Source organism: Pimephales promelas, chromosome 8 (assembly GCF_988280905.1).
Source record: "Pimephales promelas chromosome 8, fPimPro1.hap1.1, whole genome shotgun sequence".
Taxonomy (NCBI): domain Eukaryota; kingdom Metazoa; phylum Chordata; class Actinopteri; order Cypriniformes; family Leuciscidae; genus Pimephales; species Pimephales promelas.
Window position 1 is genome coordinate 9,483,004 of NC_142776.1, and position 26,116 is coordinate 9,509,119.

At 39.5% G+C, this 26,116-nt stretch overlaps 1 protein-coding gene across 2 annotated transcripts; it reads left to right on the forward strand.

The window, feature by feature from the left end:
* tmem198ab (transmembrane protein 198ab) lies at positions 1 to 25,937 on the forward strand. Of its 2 annotated transcripts, XM_039689322.2 has the most exons (6): positions 1 to 136; positions 1,562 to 1,839; positions 18,314 to 18,594; positions 19,833 to 20,414; positions 22,116 to 22,318; positions 24,339 to 25,937. In XM_039689322.2, the coding sequence occupies exons 3-6, from the start codon at positions 18,426 to 18,428 to the stop codon at positions 24,492 to 24,494; spliced, it is 1,110 nt and encodes a 369-aa protein (XP_039545256.2). In that variant the 5' UTR covers positions 1 to 136; positions 1,562 to 1,839; positions 18,314 to 18,425; the 3' UTR covers positions 24,495 to 25,937. The 2 variants fall into 2 exon arrangements, with proteins under 2 accessions (XP_039545256.2, XP_039545257.2); XM_039689323.2 differs by lacking the exon at positions 1,562 to 1,839 and having other exon boundaries at positions 51 to 136.
* Positions 25,938 to 26,116: the final 179 nt, after the last annotated feature.

Below are 26,116 nucleotides of genomic sequence, written 5' to 3' on the forward strand. Positions count from 1 at the left end.
AATAGATTGTCTTGATTAAAATCTATAAATGTCATGTGACTAATGTGAAAGGTCACATGACCAGATCAGTTTAATTCCTGCTGCTCGGACACTCGCACATCCAGAAGATGTCTTCCTCAGACTACTACAAAAAATAGTATGTATAACATTTTAATTAACATATAGAGCTAGCCTGTACATATTCTTTAAAGGGTCTACTACTGATATATTTTGAGAATTATACTCGTAAGACTAAATAAATTTGTTAACGGCCCGTGTAACACACTAGTGCTTCAAGATCTTTGATTTCAGTTCATGAGAAATTGGGGGCAAAAACAAAATTGTTGTGTTTATAATTTTGTTCAGTGTAGTTTAGTATCCCAGAAACTTTCAATGCCCCCTCCCCTGATGGCTCAGATAGGGAGTAACTTACCAGGGTGAAACGTCCCATGTGCCAGGTAAATTATTGAATGGTGATGCAGAGGTGAACTATCTGGAGGATTAGGCAGATGTTCATGAGAACCAATTGGTGTGCCCCACACATGACCACGAACAACCCTTTCTACAACGTACGGCCCATATTCAGTGCACGGAATGAGTGTACACTACACATCTCCCTGAAACTGGCCTAGGACAGGGGCCAAGTGTAGTCATGGTCTAGCCCAGGGGTCTAGCCAAACAAGCAGAAGTTCCTCCAGGGTGTAACTTTGTACATGGCAACCTTTTCACCTCACAAAACCTTCACGAAATGACAAAATGTGGTATTGGATGTCTTGGAAGTTGGAATTAATTGTGTCAATAACTTGAAGAATTTTTATGAATTCTGACTATGGTGTTTCCCACCGGTCACTTTTGTGACTGAGTATAAAACCTAAAATTTCTATTACTTAACCAACATAAAATCAAAAAGGGCATAGTGTTTGAGTGTTAGAGAGGTCTAAAGAGTAAAATGCATGTAGGCCTACTCAAATTGAAAGATTTGGGATTAAACAGGTTAATGTGAGACTAACAGTGACATATAATGATATTTATGGTATATAGCCTAATTCAAAGACATGTATTTGATAATGTCTGATGAATGACTAAGTGTAGGCTAGCCTGCTTAGATTTTGAATCCACTCATTTGTGCCAGTAGACATAATTCACAGTAGTCTAAATGAATGTTCCATAAGCTGTATTGTAATGTAGCTTAGTTGTTTTGCATTTATGAGTCTATACGGGTCATTATGAGGACTACTGAACGTGTTGTTTACAGACTCTGATTTACTGGTTTTTATCAGATTTGCACCCAGATACTACCAGCAGCTAGCTTTAGAGTTTCCCATTAATCGAAATGAATCCCAGGGATTTGCGTGCGTCTGTGTTCATTCAAATTCACGATCCTCCACTAGTAGCACTCTCGTGCCCTACATCTTCTCCTGACCCCGCCTGCTCGGGCCAATACGGTCCGCCCCAGACTGAGTAGGCAACAGCAGTATTTATTTATGTGTTTCGGCAATCGGCATCTTTTTGATCAGTGACTGTCATCCCACTGAAGTCACTCCAATGCATACTATACAATATTGTGCTTTATCTGTCTTAGGGTTCACAGATGTTAGGCAATAATAATCAGTGCGTGGACTAATTGGCAGCACCCACGACCAACGAGAATCCGACAGAGTCGAGGGAACATCTCCGGAGCGGTTTGACAGGACAAACAAGTGCTTTATATTCCCTAGCGAGCTCAAGTGTGCGGGGCTTGATCGATAGGACTGGAATGTGGCTGTTTCGGCGGAGATTAGACTGTCGGTCGAGCGTAGCCAAACTGCCAAAGCACGGGACCGGGATCTGGGAGAAGCAGGATGCTGAACCGCGGTCAGGGTGAGTGCATATGGCCACGTCTGGACGCTTTTGTTCATAATAACACGAGAATGCTAAACGCGGTTTGGTTTTAGCATTCAGGCAAGGTCGTCCATGCAACAGACTCGCGTGTTACTTTAAATGTCTGTTCATCAGTAGCATAGGGGGATTTGCTTGCGTGTTATGAATGCGATCATATCAAGAAAATGATGTCGTGGCCTACTTCGAACGAGATGTCTCATCTGCTCCCAGTCCAAATGAATGTGTGCATGAGATTTACAAGATATGACACTCCATAGTGTCTTACGCGTATAGATACCTCTCTATGCATGTGTGTTCATATCTGTGGGTAAAGTGATTATGACTTCTGTTAACATACAGCAGAAAGGGCATTGACGTGCGAGACGCGACAGGACTTGACACTCACACACAGACAAACTTGAATGCGACACCCTCAAGAACTTAGACTTGCTTTTTGTTATGTGTTTGGCTTGTATGTTATGTGTGTTATAGTTTAATTTATATTATTTTAGTTTCGTTTATGTTAAACAATTGTACAATGACAATGTATACATGGAATTGGCTGGGAGATATCGTGTCAAACTATTTCATTGATTTCTTGGAGTACTGAGAACTGTTTTTATTGAAGGCATAACGTTACTTCACCCAAAAAATGATAATTCTCTCATCGTTTACTCACCCTCATGCAGTCCCAGTTGTAGTCTATATGACTTCCTTTATTCTGTGGAACACAAATGGAGATTTTTCGGAAAATGATCCAGTTAATTCATCATGGCTGGAAACCTATTCCTGTAAAATCTGTCACATTTAGCATAGCTATCATGCGACACCAACATATTTGAGTAGTTTGGATAGGAGCTTGTGATAATTGCTTTGTAGGTTACATTAGCAGCTGGTGTATTAGATTATGCCTTGGTCAGGTGTTAGTAAAGTTGACGCTTCAAAAACCAAGCAAAATGGAACACGACTAATCCATATGACCCCAGTTGATTAATCATTCTCGTATGGAAAATTATAGGTGTGTGAGGAAAAATGCAAAAATTTTACTAATACTAAATAATATACAAACTTTTGTCCAACCGTCAGCTTGCTGTGAACGTCAGCAGGTTGTGCAACTCGTGCGAGAAGTGATTTGGAAGCACAGATGACTGTCACTTCTCGTGCGAATTTCACATTGTCAACTTTGTGCGACCTATCTGTATTATATGACCTCACAGAGATGGATTATTTTTGTAAAAATCTCCATTTATGTTCCACAGAAGAAAGTCGTATACAACTCGTAAATGGGGTGGTGATGGCGCAGTGGATAAGACACAAGCCTGTGGTGTGAGAGACCCTGGTTCGAATCTACTGCGAGACAACAATGTGTCCCTGAGCAAGACACTTAAAGGGATAGTTCACTTTGAAATTAATTTTTGATATGTTTTAGCTTACATCAAGGGCATCCAAATAGTAGGTGTCTTTGTTTCCATAGTATTTTCAATTTTGATAATTTTAGGTCAAACCGTTCTTGTCCGTCAGTCATTTAATAAAAAAGTATATGGGGGTCCACCTCAAAGAGCATGCACAGAGAAGTCCAAATTAAACATGATTTTATGACTCGTAAATGTAAGTACACATTGATGGCCTGAGACACGAAACGAGCGGTTTGTGTGAGAAAACAAACACTATTTATACCGTTTTTACCTCTTGTAATCACAATCAAAATTGAAAATACTGTGGAAACAAAGACACCTACATCTTGGATGCTCCTGAGGTAAGCTAAAACACATCAAAAATTAATTTCAAAGTGTACTATCCATTTAACCCAAGTAGCTTAAGAGGCGTGCGACTTCTGAAATAAATAGCAATTGTAAGTCGCTTTGGATAAAAGCGTCAGCTAAATGAAAATGGTAAATAACCTGGGTGGCATGAGGGTGATGTTTGGATGGAGTATCCCTCCAAGAACCGGAACCACTTTTTTAATAAAATCCGCAATTGATTTATTACAATTTTCATAATGAATGGTTTGTTTTCTGCCATACTAATAAATGTTACTACAACACCACAACTAGAGAATATAACAGCTACAGTGCAAAAACATTGTGTGAACAGTGACTCAAACTCATTCTTCTTAGTTCTTTTAGTAAAGCAAAAACAAAGAGCACTAGCAGTGTGGTCCGATTCAAATCACTGTGAGAACCAGTATCATTCAATTATTTCTTTTAGACTTTCTTTGATATTGTTTACAAACCAGTGGTTAGTATAATGTACTATACAAGTAATTTGACTTCTCACAAAACCTCTTGTGTGATCTTCGTTATGTCACCGCTATGATCATGTCGTGATATGTCATGTTTACAGTTTGTGTGCTTCATCTTACTACCATGTTCTTTGTTAGGTCTAACTCTGATCCCATCAGAGTTTCCACACATTGTGGACTTTGTTTGTGTGCATGCTACGAAAAATGTACGTACCATACCAAATCTTTTTCTTTGACAGCAATACACGTACACACTGGAATCTGTCTTTTTAACCCTGTGTTGTGCTGTGTGAATGGCTCCTTACAGACTTACTCCCTTGCAGATTGCTTTAAGGAGTTGGTGACTGTCAGCATGTGCACTGCCAGTTTTATTTGTGTGATGTTGTCACTTGGCCTTTAGCCTGTGCGGACGTTCCCTAGGAACATTTGGTATTGGCACATGTCACCCATCGATTGCAGTGGTACTGTACAGCAGCATTGGCACAGCACAAATGATGCCCCCAGGGCAGTCCCCGTCATTTGTCCTGCATGTCAGCACGCATCGAATCAAAGTTAATTCATCATGGAGACCTATTCCTATAAAATCTCTCACATTTAGCATCATAGCTATCATGAAACCAACATATTTGAGTATTTTGGATGGGAGCTTGTGATAATTGCTTTGGTTAGGTTAGGTATAGGTAGGTTACATTAGCAACTGGTATATTAGATTATGCCTTGGTCTGCTGTCAGGTGTTAGTATAATTAATGTTAATACATTATTAATTTGTATTGATTTGGCTTGTCAATATGGACACCAGATTAGGGATCACACTTAAGTGAGGTAGCATCAATACACACGTGTCATTTCAATCACTGCAGTGGAGTTTCAAGTCACGTTTACTGTTGTTTGGATATTTGTCATCGATTCAGTCATTGAATCCACACTAACTGTGAATTCCTTGGGATGGCCCAGATACATTTCGCAGTGGATTCAAATTGACCACGTGGTGTTGATTTTGGTCATTTGCTGGGTTGATGAATAAAAAAATGGAAGGTTTGAAAGTCACTTTTTGTGCGAGCTGTGCGTCTTAGATCATTACACTTTTGACACCAACCACTAGTTTTTTATGCATTTAAAGGGATAGTTCACTTTGAAATTAATTTTTGATATGATTTAGCTTACCTCAAGGGCATCCAAGATGTGTCTTTGTTTCCACAGCATTTTCAATTTTGCCATTTTTTGGTCAAACCGTTGTTGTCTGTCAGTCATACACTGGAGGTGAAGGGGGTCCTCAATCGGTTCACCTCAAAGAGCATGCACAGAGAAGTCAAAATTAAACAGGCCATCAATGTGTACTTATATGTACGAGTCATTAAATCATAAGACACGAAACGAGCGGTTTGTGAGAAAACGAACAGTATTTATATTGTTTTACCTCTTGTAATCATAGCCATGACAAAATGAGCTGACGGCACGGGCGCTTCGGTCTGCGCGTGTGCTGGAAGTGATCACTTGCGCGCCTACGTCACTCTTTGTTTATACAGAGATTTCTGAACTTTTACCTTTCACTAAACATATTTAGATATACCGAAATTGTCTTCCATTGCGGTTTCCCGTATATCTAAATATGTTTAGTAAAAGGTAAAACTTCCGAAATCTCCGTGTAAATATTGAGTGACGTCACACGCAAGCGATCACTTCCGGCGTAACATTGAACTGATTCAGTTCGGTTCAGTTGGACATTGCACAACTGATTCAGATCACTTGGACGTCACTGTGATTACACGAGGTAAAAACGATATAAATACTGTTCGTTTTCTCACAAAAAACGCTCGTTTCATGTCTTAGGCCATCAATGTGTACTTACATTTGCGAGTCATTAAATCATGTTTAATTTGGACTTCTCTGTGCATGCTTTTTGGTGGACCCCCTTAGCCTCCAGTGTATGACTGATAGACAACAACGGTTTGACTGAAAAATGTCAAAATTGAAAATACTGTGGAAACAAAGACACCTACATCTTGGATGCTCTTGAGGTAAGCTAAAACATATCAAAAATTAATTTCAAAGTGAACTATCCCTTTAACCAAAACATATGTTGCCCATATAATGGATATGTATGCATATTGTTGATGTAAACTGCAGATATTGATGTGGTTTAGCTCGTTTTACGCTGGCTCAACTTGAACACAGAAACAGAGCAAGCTTTTCCCCCGGATGCACTGTATGATAAACAGACCATTCATTGTCCTTCAGGCCTCTAGCTGTTTGGTCGAATCTTTCGTCTTTCGTCCTCACTTGCGTGTGCCACATGGGGATCCTTTTGTTCCATGTCCAAATCACCAAAAGACTTGCATTCTTTTGATGTCCACCAACTCTGACAGATATATGACTCACAGACCTTCTTATGATGGGAGTTTTGTATTATTTTAAGTTAGATGGGAGCATAAAAAGTCTGTGCAGAGGAAAAACATACTCATTGCTTTGTTTTGAGAAGTCCCAATCAGTCTGTATGTTCAACCCCATGTTATGTTACATTTGTATTGGTTGCAGTAATTTTGTGGTAATTTCTGCATGTTAGTGTAATGGGTGTTGGAGGATATGTGTACTAAGTGTTACAGGGTAGTAAGTGATGAGAGTGTAATGGTGTGTACAGGCCATGTCCACACTAATACGTTTTCGTTTGAAAACGTATATTTTTCTCTCTGTTTTGGCCTTCCGTCCACACTGAGACGCCGTTTTAAGTCAACAAAAACGAATCGTTTGGAAAACGCTCTCTAAAGTGGATAAATTTGAAAACGCCGTTTTCGCATTGTAGTGTGGACAGTGAAACCGGAGGTATTTCAAAACGATGACGTAAGTTTAGTCATGTGATCCATGTAGTACCAATAGATATTCATGTTTATCGGTATTGTGCCTGTTGTGTTATTCATTTTTATACTATTGCTAAAATATGTTTAATATGTGCTATTCTTCATAGCACTACAAAGATGACAGATAATGTACTTGCATTTGCTGTCCTGCGGCAAAACAGGAGAGCAGTTGCGCTTTAGACCAAACATAGGGTGACTGAATGCGACTTGGACGCATCAGTAATGGTGAGATATTTTGCTAAATAAAATTATCCTGTTATTGTGCGATAACATTATTATCTCAGTGAGCTTTTGTGAAGTTTCACGCATGCGCAGTAAAGTGAATTTAGAAGTTTCTCATCCACACTGAAACGTCAGAAAACGGCGAAAACGCTAGTGTGGACGGAGAGCGTTTTTAAACGAAAAACCCGTTTTCAAATGTATCCAGATTAATGTGGATGTAACCTAAGTCACAGGTGGTTAGGTGGAGGCATTCCTTAAACCTTGAACGAAGTGAACACAATAGAAGTGACCTGGAAAGAATGAGAGGTGCTATAGGGTTGCCGCTGAAAAAAATACAATGGCGTACAGAAAGGGTGGAGGCGTGAGGTCATAATACTATTAATCCACTCAACACAAGCCACATGTACTGCAGACTCTTTTTAAATTCCAGCATGCACAAGCATTTCATCATTGTGTTATGGAAACAGTTACAGTTAATGAGTGGGACATTTCTGGAACTAGTCTGCACTTTCCAATTAGTTGTTCATGAAAGTCATGGGTAGATTGCATGTTTCATTTGATGCGAATAAAGGCAAGGGTTTATGGGACAAAGTTATTGTTGAGAACCTTAGTGTAGATTGTTCAGCCAACTGGACAATGGAAATTTTCAGTGGCCTTAAAAGGATAGTTCACCCAAAAATTTTAATTCTATCATAATTTATGCACTCTGAGTCCATAATTTATTACAAAACTGTATGTTTTGTTTCTTAGGGTGTATTCACACCAGGAAAGTCCGATAGTTCACTTGCTTTGGTCCGGACCAAATAAATTATTATAATTTTTTTTTTTGGTATGGTTCGCTTTCACACTGCTCTTTTTGCAAGTGAACCAAAATTTGTAAACCAAACCACACGTGTGCTAAGGTCGTTCATTCATTGGACAAGGATTCTCAAGGGAAATCAGGAAGTGCAAAAAAGGCTCAGCATGGAGATATTTCCATATATTTCATACTGCAATATTTGTTCTTTTACTAATTTTGTGTTAATTCTGTACAAACGCAATATGAAGAAACTAATGAGTATCATATGATACAATGTCATCTATACGAAGTTGTAATTCGGATTTTGAGAAGACGACGAGTGTAACGTTTGAGTGGCTCTATAAACGCGGGGAAATACGACAACTCTCGTCTCTCGTGCATCTTTTCATTTGACCACCTTCTGTTTTTTTTTATCTCTGGGCAACATCTCAACTTTGCGTTACAAGTGGCACTGCACAGAAGACGGAGAAGGTATAAAGTTTTCATTCATAGAGAGGGGCTATGTTCACTCATTCAAATAATGAGATTCTTATTGTGTACTAACAAGTGCTGTCAATGTTAACGCTTGCGATTAAGTTTGTCCAGTTTAACGTAAATTAACGCATCATCATCCTTGTATTGTAACTATCCTTACATTAATAATAATAATAATAATTCATTACATTTATATAGAATTTTTCTCGGCACTCGCTTTAAGGGGGAAACTCGTCAACCACCACCAAAAGGTGGTGAACTGCAAATGCTTTATGAACTGCAAACGATATTTTGTTTGCATCTTTGCGCGATTAGACATTCACACACGACGCGCAGAAAGACGTGCAGACGCGCAATATTCTCTTTCGACGCAGTGCTTTCTTGCAATTGGGTCGGTTCATGTTCACACCGTAAACGAACCGTACCAGAGTTCGTTTGGAACCGTACCGAGACCACCTCTTCAGCTGGGTCTCGGTTCGGTTGTTTGGTCCACACCCGAGTTCGATTTCTGTATTCACACCTGCCCAAAAGGTCCGCACCAAGGGGGCAAACGAACTAGAGTTCGATTCAATCGAACCAAACAAGGCAGGTGTGAATACACCCTTATTTGCCTCTCAGGGTTCCCACGGGTCCTTGAAATCATTGAAAGTTTGTGAATCTGAAAAACAAAATTCAAGGCCCTGGAAAGTTTTTGGAAATAGATACAGGTCCTTGAAAGTGCTTGAATTTATTTTGTGCAAAACCTTTTCTGGAAAAAAAATCCCTCCGGTCCGCTAATGTGTTATTTCGCCAACACTTCAGGACACTTGAATATTAGCTTGCTTGATTTACTTCAGTTACTCACATTTACGCGTTACAAGTGTTTCCCGTGTGAGGTACTTTGTTATATGTTGCCATGAGGTTCACGCTTTGCCAAAATAGGCGGCAACCACTGAAACATGATGCCTGGAAAATGCAAGTTTCAAGATATTTGGAATATTTTATAATTTATTTGATCTACACTATGTTTTCCCCACATTTATTCCTTGAATTTGAGGGTGTTGGACCTGGAAAGTCCTTGAATAGTCCTTGAATTTGAAGTTAACCGAGTGAACCCTGTATGTTATTAGTTGTCATGTAATAAAGTTATACAGAATAATATATTTGAGTCTGATTCAGAATTAATGAAACCTTAAATAAACTGAGTCCGCCAGGTATCCGATGTCCACGTGTGTATATTAGACTAGTAACCCCATCTAAGGCCTGTCATTACTGCTCAAGTTTGTTTACTAGAAAGCTCTTCGCTAGCTGGCTGTGATATTCAGTGGTCTGAGCAATGCCATAACTTATTTGTGTTGAGTTATAGTAGAATTGCCACGAAATCTTTTGTTTAGATCTCTGTCAGAGTAAAGCAAGAAATGTAGTGAAATCTGGAGTGGTAGTCTGAGGAAAGCCTGTTGCTTTCTTTTTTCCCCCTGTTTTTTCCCTGGAATTATCCGGTTTAATTTGTTTTAGTATTGTCCCTGGACATTCATTTGTTGACCAGATATAAATTTAACAGAAAATCCATCATTGTTACTTGGGGACAAGTAATCCCCAAACTGGAACTGGACACATTTTTGTGCCTTGATAACCATGCATCAGCATAAAGAAGACGCATACTGTAGATTTATTAACTGCACTCTTACTTGTTGTTATTATTATTATTATTATGAACATCTTTTCAGGGGATTCCTGTAACCGTTTGTTGCACATGAGCCACTGTTGTTTTACAATGATGTGACCTGACTGTATTTGGTCTCATGTGACCAACCCCTGTGGGTACGATTACAGGTCTGACACTTGAGGAACCTCTCAAATTCAATCCAGAAGCTTTCTAGAATAACAGATTGTTTTCATTAAAAATAGTAGTTTGATGAATGATTAGAGTGGTGATAGATCCTGTGAAAGAAAATTATTTACATCTGTTGTTATTGCTTTGAAGTTGATTTTGTTGTTTTTATGCAATGTGTTTCCTGTAGACTGAGCCATGAAGTGCAGAGAGTATGACCTCACTGGAGCCTTGTCGTTCTGGGAGTCGTTTGAAACTATAGCACATGAGGTTCATTTCCTTGTCATTCAGAGAAAAAAAGTTCTTGTTATTAAAATACGTTCTTGTCCACACAAAGTTGTCAAAATGATTCCCGAAAAATGACTAAAAATGTTGTATTATTCTTCAAGGCCAGTAGTTGGCAACGTCATTATTGGCGCTTTTCCACTACACGGTACCAGCTCGACTTGACACTTGACTCGACTCTGCTCGCCTTTGTTTGGTTTTCCATTGTGTAAAATGTGTACCTGTACCTGCTCACCTCATGGCGAGGTTCTGTGCAAGCTAAGGTGAGCTGAGGCGATACTAAAATGTGACGTGAAAACAATGATGACTGCTGATTGGTCAGAGAGAATCGTCACCATTCACTACGTCATCATTGCACGTAGAGTATCCAGAATAACCCCACCATTTTTAAATAGTTTAGCCAGAGATATTATTATGTTATATTATTATCATGGTAACTCGGAAGAATACGGAGTGATCAAACGAGGAGGCGCAGACTTTCCTTTGTTTGGTTGCCGAAGAGAGGATCCAGCGAGAGCTTGATGGGTATCCTGGATATACCCGCCCGAACTCCGCCCACAACATTCTTTGGTCGGAAAGTTCGGCCTGGACTTGACCCATTAAGGAGTAAATGATCAGTCAAAAAATGATCGGGCCAATCAAATTCCCAGGGCGGGCTTTATACGATGATGGACAGGTGATCTTCAGGGACGTAATCATCACGTTATCAAAGAGCGCTTAACTGGTTTCCCTCAAAGATCGGATGACTGCAGCTGGAGAATTGAGATGTATAGATTCCACTGTCGCATCTGTTGTAAAATGAATCGACAGCGCATTAACTTTAATAGACAAACAGAGAACTGCAATCAAGGCATTTTTTTTGCCATCCTTCCTAAATGATTCGGCAAAAACTTATCAGCTGGCTCTGACGGTCGCTAAGAAGATGGGACGTAATGAAAAGCCTGTGGTCGTTGTGGTTTCTCCTTTGGTCGCACTCATGGAGGACCAAGTGAAAGAAGCAACACTCGTTATTTTACTTCTAAAATAAGCAAGTTCTGTAGTTGACAACTTTGCTATGCAAAGTATTTGACTTACTGTGTTGCTCTGATTGGTTGTAGGTCTACCGACTATCCAATTGAGTTCCTGGTTCGGTTAAGACACGCCTCATAATCAAAGCCCTATGGAGCAGTTTCAGACTCATATTCTGACTAGAATACGAGTATGACGAATTCAGGCTACTTGATGGGGCAACGAGGAACGAAAGGAGTCGCTATGACGACCGGGTACTATTTGTGGCGGTACTGTCGGAGCAATGGAAAATGGAGCGAAAAGCTAGCTCTAGTGGAGTTGAGTCGATCTGGTACTGGTAATGGAAAAGCGCCATTTGTAAAGTAAAACTTCATGCCAGTTGACTGAACACGTAATGTTCGCTCAGTCCCCATTTTCAAAAATTCGCGTTTTTGTAGTTTACACAGAGACGAGAAAGGTAAAGGTTTTTTTGTTTTTTTTTTAATTCAGGCCCCCAAAACACAGTTGTCGCGTAAATTAACGACCAAAACCCATAAAAAGTTTTCAGTTTTTAGTTGAAACCGGTCCTTAGTCAGATTTGCTAATCTCAGTCTGAAGAGTTGTGAAATGTTTCATCTGACTCCATTTTCTAGTTTTCTGCATGCACAACCAGGCTGTAGGTTCCTTTCACCCTTCGTCAGCAGATACTGCAGGCGACACATGAACAGAATGAGTGGAGCATGACCGATCCATTATGAAGGAGTTATGTAAGAGAGGGTTCCATTTCTTTCTCCTCTCTTATCAATTCTTCTATTCCTCACATTGTATTCCCCTTCATTCTCTTATACTCCTTAAAACACACCACAGTCTTCTCTCTTTTGTTTTGCTCTTTGCTTTTCATCATTTAATTTTTTCCTCCTTTATTATTCCATCCTCTCTATTCTCTGCCCAAGTTTCTTCCGCTGGCAGTGTTCCAGGTTCACCCACACACACACACACACACACACACAGACACAAATTCACTCACACTGATCTTTTCCGGAGTGGAATTCTGTAACTCCACGCTGGGTGTTTGGCAGTGTCCAAACCGCATTGGGACGAGAGAAAAACAGCCCCTGCAGGGTTTGGCTGAGATGACAGACTATTTTAGTTGCAGCCTGTGCCAAAGAGCACCTTCTGATTCATGAAAATAGGAAAATCTGCTAGTGAAAGATTATCTTTTGGATGGTGGTGTGTTGGGCGCCATCTAGACAATGTGTGAATGAGAGGGTGCTCCATGTCTGTCCAAATATGATATAGAATGTTTGTACATACAGTGTTTTAAATGGGATGAGACAAAGAAAATGTGTAAATGTTTATGTAAGGGAAAGATAGAGTGGTGGGGTGTAGCTTTTGGCACTTGTGGGAGGATATGATTGAGGTTTACTGCTGGACATTTCGCAACACTTGCACACAATACTGGATCAAACCATTGTGTGCGAGTCAAGCAAGTATTGCATTTCATGAGCAAAACTGGATAAAGAGTTGGCAGAGTCTGTAGGCTGGATAAGATATGGAAAGCAATGAGACGACAACACTATGATACACATTGATTTTGTTGCAGGGTGACGCATCAGGCTGGAACCCTGTGCTCGGATGAACATACTGTCCAAATCATGATCCAAATTTTTCAGGAACTGAATGCTTTCCAAACACGACACTGCCTAAAACGCACACAATATCATCTGTAGCCAACGCATGCTGACGGTGCTGTAGGTGGGTTACTTAATGGATGATTGGTGTTGGGTGTGGGTGACTAAGGGAGTCGTGAGAGAACATAGCCCACAGACAAGGCCCTGGTGTTGGGTACGACGGGACAGCTTGTAGGGGGTGTAGCAGGTGGTGCCGGATCTGCTTCTGTGGTCAAATACCACTCCTATAGTGCCACTCATTCAGTACATCATCAAACGCATACAAACAAATTACTGTGTCTGTAGTTATTCATGCATGAATCAGACTTGAATCAGTTGATTTTTTTTTTTTTTGCTCTTCAAAGTAAAATTTGCATTAAGGGGTGCGTTGACTCCGAGGACAAAAATTCTTGGCATTGCTTTATCTTTCAATAAAATATACGTTGAAAATGTGAAGAACAAACCATCAGTTTTCTGTTTAGGCATGTCATTAAAAATAAATTCAATCATGCATTAGTAAAGTTTTTGTTGGTGCAGTTTCTGTACATCCATTGAGAACAATGTCTGAGTTGAACGGTCTCTTAGATTTGTTTTCATGTTAATCGAAAGTAAAGACTTTAATCTCTAAAAACTGTTTAGCGTATAATGCTAGTAATGGGGGCATTTACTAAGTAAAAAGAAATCGCTAGTTAATACCACTAACAAGGCTCAAAATAGCTGTTTTGCATGCAGGGACCCTCATTATGTTACTGCGTTAGTGTGGGGCTATTTTGAGCCTTGTTAGTGGTATAAACTAGCGATTTCTTTTTACTTAGTAAATGCCCCCATTACTAGCATTATACGCTAAACAGTTTTTAGAGATAAAACTCTTTACATTTGATATAGAGCCCGACCGATAAAGGATTTTGAAGGCCGATACAAATATTTGTTGGTTTTAAATCTGATATTCCGATATATCGGCCGATATTATTATTATTTTTTTTTATTTCAGAAACGAGCAACAAAATAGTATCAGATTTCCCTAACATTAGTTATTTGTAGTTAATTATGAGTTTTAACTAAAATAATATGATAATGCATAACTGGTTCTCTCTGCCTGACTGGCTGGATCAGCAGGTGCAGGATGTGTGGCACATTATACACGAGTGTTGCCAACAGGGACAGTGTAGAGTGCCCTCTGGTGGACAAACTATACAACTCCAACACTCATGACATGGTTGAAGCGTGATTCGCCCGTTTTTATTTTATTTTTGAAATATTCATTTATCGGCCATTATAACTGCAGACAGTGATATTTTTGAAAATGCCTAATATCGGCCGATAATATCGGCCTGCCGATATATCGGTCTGGCTCTAATTGGATGATCATGAAAACAAATCTCAGAGAACGATTGACTAGGTACCGATGTTTTATTAGACCAAAGGTTAATTTTGCAATAGAGTTCTCCTTTAAACTAGAGAATTACTCGGGTAAGGAGGACGTTGCAACATCATCTGGCAGTTGTCTATTAGGCAATTTATTAAGTGTTAAGCTGTCTTTGCACCAAATCAGTTTATTTAGCACACAAAGGTGCATCTTTTCAGAGACTTCCATTCAAAAAGAACAACCCCTGATCTCCCTATTGGACATTGCACATTTTTTCAGCTAACCTTGTAGGCTCCCCATAGGAGATTGACTCTGTTGAACAGTAAAGACTGGACTGCATTTCAGTTTATCTGAGGAAATAAGAGAATGGAAAGCGACAATGAACAAAAGCAAGGGATTTAATCTCATTGAGTGCTCCTCATTTATATGCAGTAGTGTAAGGTAAATTGGATGGTGTTTTGAATGTTTCCTGGAATGGGAATGGGCCGGGTGGCTGATGTTGGACCAGCGAGCGATTAATCATATATTGTTTGTCACTAATCTGATTATGTTCTTGCTCTAGAAGACAGATAAACACAAGTGTTGGACATGGAGGCAACTGAGAGTGCGTTTAGGTGAGGAACAGAAGGACAGGTGACCAAATCCATTAAAACTTCTCCAGGGAATAAAGACTGTGAACGCTAAGCTTCTCCGTTTAAATGGAAAGAACTGCAAGTTGAGGTAAAAGGCCTCAGATGGAAGTAATTAATGAGCTTTAGAGCAGAACAACAAGTGAGGAAGAACATAAAAAGTGGGAGGCTAGGAACTGAGCAAAAGGAAGGCAAACTGAAACAATGGGATAAACCAAAGCCAGACAGCTCTAACAGCTGTGTCAGATTAGGTTACCATGGTTACAAGTGTCCACCTCGCTATACAACAACACTCCAAAGACACTCCAGAGGTCATGATACCAATACGTTCAATAAACAGGTGTTGTCTATTTGAACGTGGTTATCCCTGTGACCTCAGGTAACCTCTAGAAAACCTCAGGAAACCGTTTTTGAAAGCATCAGAATCCGCAGCAGTGTAACTGCAGTAACTCATTTCACTGTCCTCAACTAGACTTGTGCTTGTTGTGTACTCAAATGCGATTTTAAACATTCGGGAGAGTATGGTGAACTTTTGTGTTTATAAATGAGGGTATGTGGTCAGTAGTTTTAGTTCTTCAGGTTGTGATGTTGATACTACAGCAACACTTAGAAGAGCCCCACAAGCTAGAATGGCTCTGATTGGATCCTAGTCTGTTGCTATGGAGGGGGAGGCTGCCTTCCTATTGGTCAATGCTGCCTGGCGTAGAGCTGATAATGGTTGCATCTTTTTATTGTTAGGGTCACAGACAGGAAGTGGAAGGCTTCAAGGCCATTGATGTTTGACATCTGTCTGGATAGGGGGATCTATTGATGTAAAATATGTTTTTTATCAAAACCTGTACTCCCCCATGTAGAATATGGCTTTTTTATTTTCTGTGCTGGATTGTAGTTTGGTTTGGCAGGGATTCTCTGCCACATGGGGGTTGACATAAACGGAGCTTTGATTATCCCTATGTTAAAGATAATTACTAAGGCATGTGCTTTGTATAACAGAGAAGGGGAGAAAATAGGAAGGGAGCATAACCGAATGCAGAATTTTCTCACGTTCAACTCAGACTGGCTTGAGGGGAATTATGGGCTAGGGATATGCAGAACTACGTAGTTTCATAATCTACTCCTCAAGTTGGTTTTCTGAATGACTAGTTGACTAGTGGGTCTTAAAGAAGCTCTGTATAATTAGGATTGGTTTCGGGCCATGCCCACCAGACGTGTTTCATATAATGTATATTTGCATTCAGAAGCAACTGTACTGCAGAATGAACGCAGCAAAAGGTTTATAGCTATTGCAGCTTTGCTTTAAAGACGTCAACATTTGATGGATGGCGTGTCTGAACCTTGGTGGTGACAATAGCCAATCACATTACCTTTCCGCTGTTGCATGAACTGATTTGGGTATCGTCTGCGCTAGGGTATTTGCATAGGCGATATGATTGGTTGACACCTGCGTCAGTGCGTAAAAAGTTAAAGTTTTCAACTTCCGCCGTGAGCAACGCCGGAAGTTACATTTGTGTTCCGAAGATGAACGAAGGTCTTACGGGGTTGGTACAGCATGGGGGTGAGTAATTAATGACTTCATTTTCATTTTTGGGTGAACGAACCCTTTAACTTTTAATACATCGGCTAAACAGCCGATGTTGCTATTTTTTTTTTAAACAGATATCTGCAAGATATTTTATCATTGGTTCATAAATAAATGGTAATGTTAAACGTACTATGTTCTTGCCCATCTTTATATTAAATGTGGGATAAATAGTTTATTCTACTTCACCTGCCCTGCACATACTCCCATGATGTAAAGCAATATATATAAATCTTGTAAGATATATCGGCCTTGCCTTGGTGATATATTGGTCGATCACTATTCTGTAGTAAACAGTGCCAGAACAATCACACAACTGTAAGTGACGAAGTGATCATTGATTAGATTGTGATCATTTAAAGTAGGCTTGACGGCTGAACAGTTGGTAGGCATAGGCATTGTTATTCACAAAATGAACCACAACTATGTGACAGAGGAGAAGGGCATGACTGAACAAGACTGGTTGAGGAGGGTAAGGAAGTGAGTGGGGAAAGATATAGAAAAGGGGGGGGGGGGGTATGAAGAACAGTGAAGTAAAGCAGAGAATAAATGAAACAGCAAATATCTTTGAGTGAGTGATGACCTGTATATTAGTAGTGTCGTGGGGTTGTGTAGCTAGCTACATTTTATAAAAGTAAAGTTAGCTTTACGTTATTCAACAACTTTTCCAAACAGCCAGAGACTGGTGGGGGGAAGGTAAAACTAAAGGGGCAGGACGGAGAAAGAGTCAGTGTAATTCGGACCCTGTAAAACTTGAAAAAATGAAAACTTTCTATATTATGACCCAGCATCACCTGCCCTGCATATAAAGGATTCCCATGTAAAGCAATGTACTATATAGCGAAATCTTAGCTGCAAGATTGTCTTCGTAAAATGTAAACTATTATTGCACAGCTCCATTTATAAAGTTATATATCCAACCTTATCCGCATATGTGAAGTACAGTAAAGCTATACACTACTGTATATAGAAAATCTCAACTGCCTGATTTTTTTTTTGTGTGCAAAATGTAACATATTACACTTTATATAACTGCTCTTTATATAAAGTTGGATATATAAGCATGTCCAACTTTATATGCATACTATACAGTATACTTGCATAGGGCTAAATATGCTATATCTGGCATACCTCGTTTGATTGTTATATCGTAGAAAAAATTTAATCTGTCGCCTGACTCTGATCTCCTGAATGTGAATATAAGCAAAGAAATTGTTTAAAATATCTTATAATACATCATGATTTTCTGTCATGATACAAGAAACTATTTATTGTGAACTGCTATAGGAAAAAATTTGTCTTGACTTGGCTGGCTTTGTAACTTCTAGTCTTCTAATCTTCAGATATATATATATATAAACTATATATATTACATAGCTTGACACTAAATTGTTGTAATTTCAGCATAAATACATAAAATTAAACTCTACTGTGCTTCACAGCCAACTCCTTTTTTTTGCCCAGCGTAAAGCAAGGAAAATTACACCTTACCTCAAGGCAACATAATGGATGGCCCTCGTTCATGGAGTTACATAGATTTTTCTCTCTCTTACAGGTAGATTCATGTGGACACGTGGTGTACCCTGATTTCCCAGCCCTCTCCCCTTCCCTCAGTCACCCCTTCCCTTCAACCTGTTCGCTCCGTCCAGTGCACTACCACGGTCACCATGACGTCCACCTTACAGACCCTAGCCTTTAAGCTGGCCCCTCCCTCAAGAGAAGCTGGACCAGAGCAATTGGAGCCTTGTAGCGATGGAGTGGGACGACGTTATGAGGTAGTCCCTTCGGTGGTCTGCTCTATGTGCTGTCTCTTCGGAATCATCTATTGCTTCTTTGGTGAGTTGAGTCTTCATGTTTATGTTGTTTATGTATGCATTACCAAGACACAATATTTGTACATGTTACCAACATACAATGTTAATAATTTTATTACAGGTAACAATCTGTGGATGTCACATGATCTCATGCTTGCAGTCTGTCCCTATTAGAATATATTAATTATGGTGGTGGTTTTAAATTTTTGTTCTGTTTCTGTGTCAAACCCATGTTCTCTTGTTCTGAGTTGTTTTTTGCCCTCTTTCAATATTGATAAGGTTCTAAATAAGGTCACAGCTTATATAACTGTACAGCAGTCTGTCTACTTGAGATGGCTACAGATTTAAAGGGAACATATTCCACTTCTTTTGTACCATTCAATCCACTTATGTTGTTAGTCAACAGCTGTCATATGGAATTGAATGGATGTTCAATGAAAAGTACCACTCATTTTTGTTTTCTTTCAAAGAGGAACAACTGAAGAACAAAAACCTTTGAAACTAGAAATTTATCGTGTTTTTCCTATCAAAGAGTGACACAAATATTCTTTTTCCAAAGGACTGTGTGCCTGCTGTGACTCTAAAAGTATTAAAGACATCTTAATATCCTTCTAGATTCTGTTTCTTAATAAATGTTTCTTTTGTTAATGACCATTTTTAAGGTTCTATTAGGTTTAATCCCAGAGACATGGGGATCTCAAATGAGCTAAGGCAACACATTTGCTATACATACTTAATTTCATTGTGTTCAATCCACTTAAATATATTTAGAATTTAAGTTTACTTAATCTATTTTTGTTGGGGTTACATGAATGTTTTTTGTTGCTATTTGTGGCTAATTTTCCAGCATGGCTTGAATATGGCTGGAAATGGAAGAGTACATGTTTACATTAGGTGTTATTTAATGTGTTTTGGAGTGAAGGGAAATACCTGTTAATGTTCTAGTCAAGAGTTGTGGAATGACCCAATGAAATGTTTATCCATTTTCATAATGTACATTGGTAATGTGATGCCTAAATTAGTTGCCCTGTTATTTTTTAGTATTATACATGAAAGCTATAATCCTGAGTGCTTCAACTTTAAAGTAATTTGTGTCTTGCTGCTAATAAACTGCTATTCTTGAGCTGTAAAATCAGCCACTCTGTACAAACTTCCAGTATTTATCCACTTCGGATTGTCTTTCTCTTCTCCCTAATTTACTCTTTGGCACATGTTTTCACTCATTCAACTCTCACCTCCTGTTCTTTTTTCCTTCTGCAGGTTACCGCTGTTTTAAGGCTGTACTCTTCCTCACGGGTCTGATGTTCGGGTCCGTGATAATCTTCCTGCTCTGTTACAAGGAGCGGGTATTAGACACGCAGCTGAGCATTGAGGCCAGCGTGGGCATCGGGCTGGGCATCGGCACCCTGTGCGGCCTGGTGACTATGCTGGTACGGAGCGTTGGGCTTTTTATGGTGGGGCTGCTCCTGGGCCTGCTGGTGGGCATCGGGACCCTGATAGGCATGGAGGAGCTGTCGTCCAATCCCCCGCGGTCAGTGTGGGTGCCCCTGGGCGTGCTGCTGGGGCTGGGCATGCTGTTCGCCGTCCTCACCCTGCAGTGGCAGAGATGCTTCACCACGCTCTCCACAGCCGTGTTCGGGGCTGCAGTGATCGTCGTGGCCACCGATTATTTCGTGGAGCTCTTTGGACTCGTGAGGTACATTTACGATCGGGTGAAAACGGGCCCCCGGGAGCCGGTGTGCTGGACTACGTGGGTGGTCCTGGGAGCCTGGCCTGCTCTTGCCCTGCTGGGTGTTTTGGTGCAGTGGAGAGTGACGGCAGAGGGCTACTCCCACACGAAGGGTGAGTCAGAGGGAGACGGAGTGTTGTTTGGAGTTTGTGACGCACTGTTCTTGTAGATTTACTGTACCGGAGAGGGAGAGAAGGTTTGTATGAATGTGTGTGGAGAACGGCAGATGGTTTCTGTCTGTCGGTGTGCTCTCAGGCCTGTGTGACTAATGATCACACAAACAATCATGCAGAGCAGAGCATCAGGTCATGGAGAGGTTCTCTGTCTCTCCAAGGCAGTTTCCATTCAAAGTGTGTGTCCACTGAATGGTAATTAATGTCAAATTTCCTAAAGAGTTAGTTTACATGAATGTTCTGGCATTATTTCGCCATCATGTTATTCCAAAACTGCATGATTTTCTTACTTCCATGGAAGACAAGAAGAGATGTTTAGCAGAACGTGCAGAGTGCTCTTTTGGAAGTGAATGGGCACAGATGCTGTCAAACTCTAAAAATAAAAGACCATAAAAGTAGTTTATACTAGGGCTAAATCATTAATCAAAATTAAATTGAAATATGGTTTGTCAATAGAAAAAGCTGCGATTTATTAAATAAAAAGAGAGCAAAATGCGGCACTGTGTTCATTTCCACGTGTGCAGCTCATGATACAGTGTTTTCAGTGTCTCCATGCAGCTTGAAAGCATTTATAAAGAGAAAAGCTTTAAAGTCTTAAAAAAAGTCACCGCCTGCATTTTTTTTTTCTATGTAAATTATCGGTTTTACAAGATGTACGTCACAATATGGAAGAAAAGAGCTGTCTCTAATTCCATTTCATTTTGAATTTAAGAGCTCCCTGCAGTTTTCATCCAAAATAAAAGCTTTATTTGGAAGAAATAAATATCAGAATTGTAATTTTACAGTTACACTGGATAATCATAATAATAATAATCATAATGGTATTTTTTGTTATCTGTTTTTACAGTTAAATAGTATTATTACAATTGTAATAATACTATTATAACCTGGAGCTCTTCGCAATTTTTATCAGAAAAATTCCAACTAGTTCCCCCCTCCCACCCAAATCGTGCAGCCCCCTATACAACTTATCTTGACTTTGACATCATGACTTTTGCGTAAACATACACACCACTTTTTATTTTTTTGAATCAAAAAAATTCATGCGTTATCTCTACACATTTTGAGCTATCCCATTAATCCCATCCCGTTTGTCTATGCCATTAATGTCCGAGTGATTCCGCGTGTCTGTACACGCCGTCAAATGTCCGAGCGAAACGAAGCAAAATGTAGATATACATCTGGGGAGCAATCTTTTTTTTTTCCTAGGATGAAGACTTATAAATGGTATTAACCTCAGTGACGGGTAGGTTAAGGGACGGGGTTGAGGTAGATTATATATATATATATACAGTAATAACGTTAAGTCAACGGCGTTCATAAACACGCTGAAAAGTGATTATGCGTGTTGATAGCACGCCAAAAATGGAAATACGAATTGGCGTGTCATACACACGCTACTTCATGAGATTAGTCTGGGATTGGGAATAATACATCACATGACACACCACATGTGTGCTGTACTAGTACATTTATGGTACTTTTGTGGTGCTTCATTTGCTTGACAATGTTCATTCCCATTTACTTTAGTTGTTTAGAAAATATTAGTTAGTAGAAATAGTTTAAAATTTTGAGTGAACTGGGCCAATTATATACAAAATGTATGCTACTGTTATGTAACACACTTTTTCTCTCTTTCAGTGATGATCAGTCGTCAGCAGCGACGAGTCCAGCTCATGCGTATTCGTCAGAAGGAGGAGAGGAGGGAAAGCAGCAGGAAGAAAAAAAAGAAGCAGAAGCAGGACTCAAGCCACACACATGCCGCCAAAGCCCTGCACCCAGAGCCTGCCTACCGCAGGAAACCCAACCCTATACGACGCTTTGATGGAGATGTACTTTCTCCTGTGAGTCCACACATACACACACCGTCCTATACATGCATGCTTGAGCAAATTATACAGGGCAGGGTTCGGAATTAATGGGGCTTGGGGTCAAAAAATGCCATAATGCTCGTTAATGAATTCTTTGGGGAATTAGTTTTAGCTTTGTTAATTTTGCCAATTATCTGGATGGAGATTTTTTTTTTAACCCTTTGATGCAGACAATCACACCAGTGTATTTAAAACTCTTAGTGCATCATGTGATCAACTAAATTCAAATCTGCTTTGTGCTTTGATTGGCGCTAAGCCAGAGAGAGATTTATCGTACATCACAACTGTTCAGTGTTTTCTTGTTTATTTTAGGTTTCAGACATTTAAATACACATAAGTACTAGCACAAACGTTTATAGTTTGTAAAATAAATCTTGATGTCTATGGAAGCAGAAAATCTATGGGAAATAATTGAACCCCTTTCAAACATAATTTTATGTTAAAAACACATTGGGGAGGTAACTATAATATTTATTTAATTGCTCTCCCAGTTCTCTGGCTACTTACTTTCATGAATTCAGGAGAAGTGAATACATTTATCTGTTGTAAATCTGACAGACTCTGATTCTGTGCACTGCAGAATAAACTAACATGAAGGCACTGGTCATATAGCATGACCTTAAAGGGATACTCCACTTTTTTGGGAAATAGGCTCATTTTACAACTCCCCCAGAGTTAAACAGTCGAGTTTTACCGTTTTCAAATCCATTCAGATGGTTTTCTGATATTTAGAAGAACATCAGTAACCAGACAGTTTCTGGTCCCATTGACTTCCATAGTAGGAAAAATATATACTATGGAAGTCACTGAGACCAGAAACTGTCTGGTTACTGATATTCTTCTAATTATCAAAAAAAAATTGGCTGAATACATTAAAAAACGGTAAAACCCAACTGTTTGACTTTGGGGGAGTGGTAAAATGAGCCTATTTCCAAAAAAAGTGGAGTATCCCTTTAAATGTGTGTGAAAGACAGAATACTTTATTTGAGAAAATCAGAACACAATTTGGTTTACAAGTTTGTGAATATTTTAAATTAAAAGAAAAATAAATAAATAAAACTGATATATCAGTGTTTGACTATATTGTGGCCACGGTGTCGTGTGACAAGCTTGACACATCTTCATGGAAATAGTAATATTATACATTTTGAAATAAGTTCACCCAAACATTAAAAGGAAGTCATCAGTTACTCAACCTCATGTTGTTCCAATCCATAAGACTTTAATTCATCTTTGTAACACAAATTAAGATGTTTTTACTGAGAGATATCCTGTCCCTCCATTGAAAGTCTGTTCACCCTAAGCTTCAAAATGTTGCACGAGTAGTTCACTTTTCAAAAAACTTTTGCTGATAATTTACTCACCCCCATGTCGTCCAAGATGACCATGTCTTTCTTTCTTCAGTCGAAAAGAAATTAAGGTTTTTGATGAAAACATTCGTTCGTGACTGAAAATGAACAAATCATTTTCAGAGTCAATTCGTTCGTTTCGTTCGTTGAATGAACCAAATGACTCGGAAAAATATTCGTTCATTTTGATGAACGAGTTCGAACAGGAGAGTCACAAACATGTGTCACAGAACAGAGCTAGGCGACCATTTGAGCATATAAAACTTAAACTTTGTTATTTATTTATGAAATGAGCGATCGTTTCCCTTGATAAGACCCTTATTCATCGTCTGGAATCGTTTAAAGCCCTTTGAACAAGTTTGCAGTTTGCACTGAAAGTATCTTTTGGACCTTCAACCGTTTGGTTCCCACTGAAGTGCATTATATGGAGAAAAATGCTGGAATGTTTTCATCAAAAACCTTAATTTATTTTCATCTTGGATGACATGGGGGGGTGAGTAAATTAGCAGCAAAAGTTTTTTGAAAAGTGAATTACTCCTTTAAGTAAGGTCGAGCTTCTGTTTATGTTCACTGTATATTGATATAATATTTTGAATCTATACCTATGATATATAGACCTATTGATGTGTTTTTGTCTCTGGCAGAGCTACATCCAGAGTTTTCGGGACAGACAGGTTGATGGACGAGCTTATCCAGTGGGCGGGCTGATGGCTTCAGGTCACACAAGTGTGGATATGGACTATGACTGTGGCTCTACCGTCCCCCTCACTTCTGGGGTTGGACCACATGTTCGGGTCTGACCACACTCACTAATTCACAAATAAACACGTACACAAACACACACACAATTCTGGTGCTGACCTGACCCTTGGTCTCGCACGCACAGAGGCTTGGGTCTCCTCACCATTCAGAACCGAACAATTAAAGCACTTCTAACTATAATACTGGACTCATCCTTCCGAGACCATGATTTTATTAAAGAGCTGCTTTCACACACATAATTACACTAATAGACTTTCCCTGAACATGTGCCTGAGATGTGGCATTCTGTTCACCTAATATTGAAACCATTATGAGGTGGTCAAAAAAAAAAAATCAACCTGGGCTTCATTCATTTTCTAAAAACGTCAGTGTGGTGAATTTAGCGTGTTGCCCGTTCATCAGTGTTTCACAGTATTGCGTCCTCGTCTGTTTGTGACAAATTCGTCAATTGGTGCTGAATCTTGTCTTTGTACAATAACGCTGACTGTCAAAGTCAGCCGCCCTTCCTCTCATAGTGGACTCCACCAGTCAGTGTCTGTACTGTGAGATCGCGCATTCCCGCCCAGGACTGAACCAAATACTGTTGAGCAGGGGTGCCTTCGAGACACCAGTGAGAAACTCTCTCAGGAGAATGCAACTCCTTAGCCTTGTTTCAGAAAGGCTGTGGGGAAAAGAGCCATATTACTGCTGATCAGAGCCACCTGGTCCACTCTGGGATGCAGAGCTGAACACCTGGTGATAAAACGAACGAACAATGGTGGGAAAATAGTGAAGATGTTACTCAGGGACGGCGTGAATGTTATGGAGTATTGGGAGGAGAACTGCAAATGACAAGGACACAGAATGATGATGCAAAAATGATGATATTGTCCCCTCTGAGGCAAGTGCAAAAGGGATGTCACCATGACTGTTCAGTTACTGCTGTGTATAAAACTAGTTTGCAGTGCCATACAAGTGAACATTTATGGTGTCCAAGAGGACCACATCCTTCTTAAAAGACCCCCCCGCAATCCCTTGGGGCAAACTGCATGACATAAACACCCCAATTTTCATTTTACAATGCATTTTCATGTTCATCTACATTAACATTATTGAAATGAGCAGTTTCTGCCATGGTGTCTCTCTCTCTCTCTTAAATTCTGCAAAGTAGAAACGTCTGTTATGTACATAATGCACATTTAGTGTATCCATTTCAACATGGCCTCTCATATTTATTAGATATTGGTTTAATTCTGATTAATTGTTTTTCTTGGGATTTTGAGTCCCGACAGGTGAATGGATGGTGGTATTTATTAGTTTGTTTAATTTGTTTGTCATGTTTTCTTTATTACTTACTTTCTGGTAACGGAGCGTAGTCTTAAAGACTAAAAGTATACATGCAATGAAACCTTTGACAATCTGACATCAACTTTTTTTTAACACTGTACAACAGCATGTGTTTGTATGGGCCTGGTTATAGTAAAGTTTGTGAATTCACTGTCTCTTGTGGTCTATGATTTATTTGTCTAAGTGCTTAAGTGCTTTCTTATATTACGTATAGGTGAACAGACACACAAACAGAAAGATTACGTAATACAATGTGTTGGTTTAGGTATCTTTAGTTTATTTTTTTTTTAATGCTTGGCAGTTGTACCATCACACATTTTCTCCATTTTGCTGG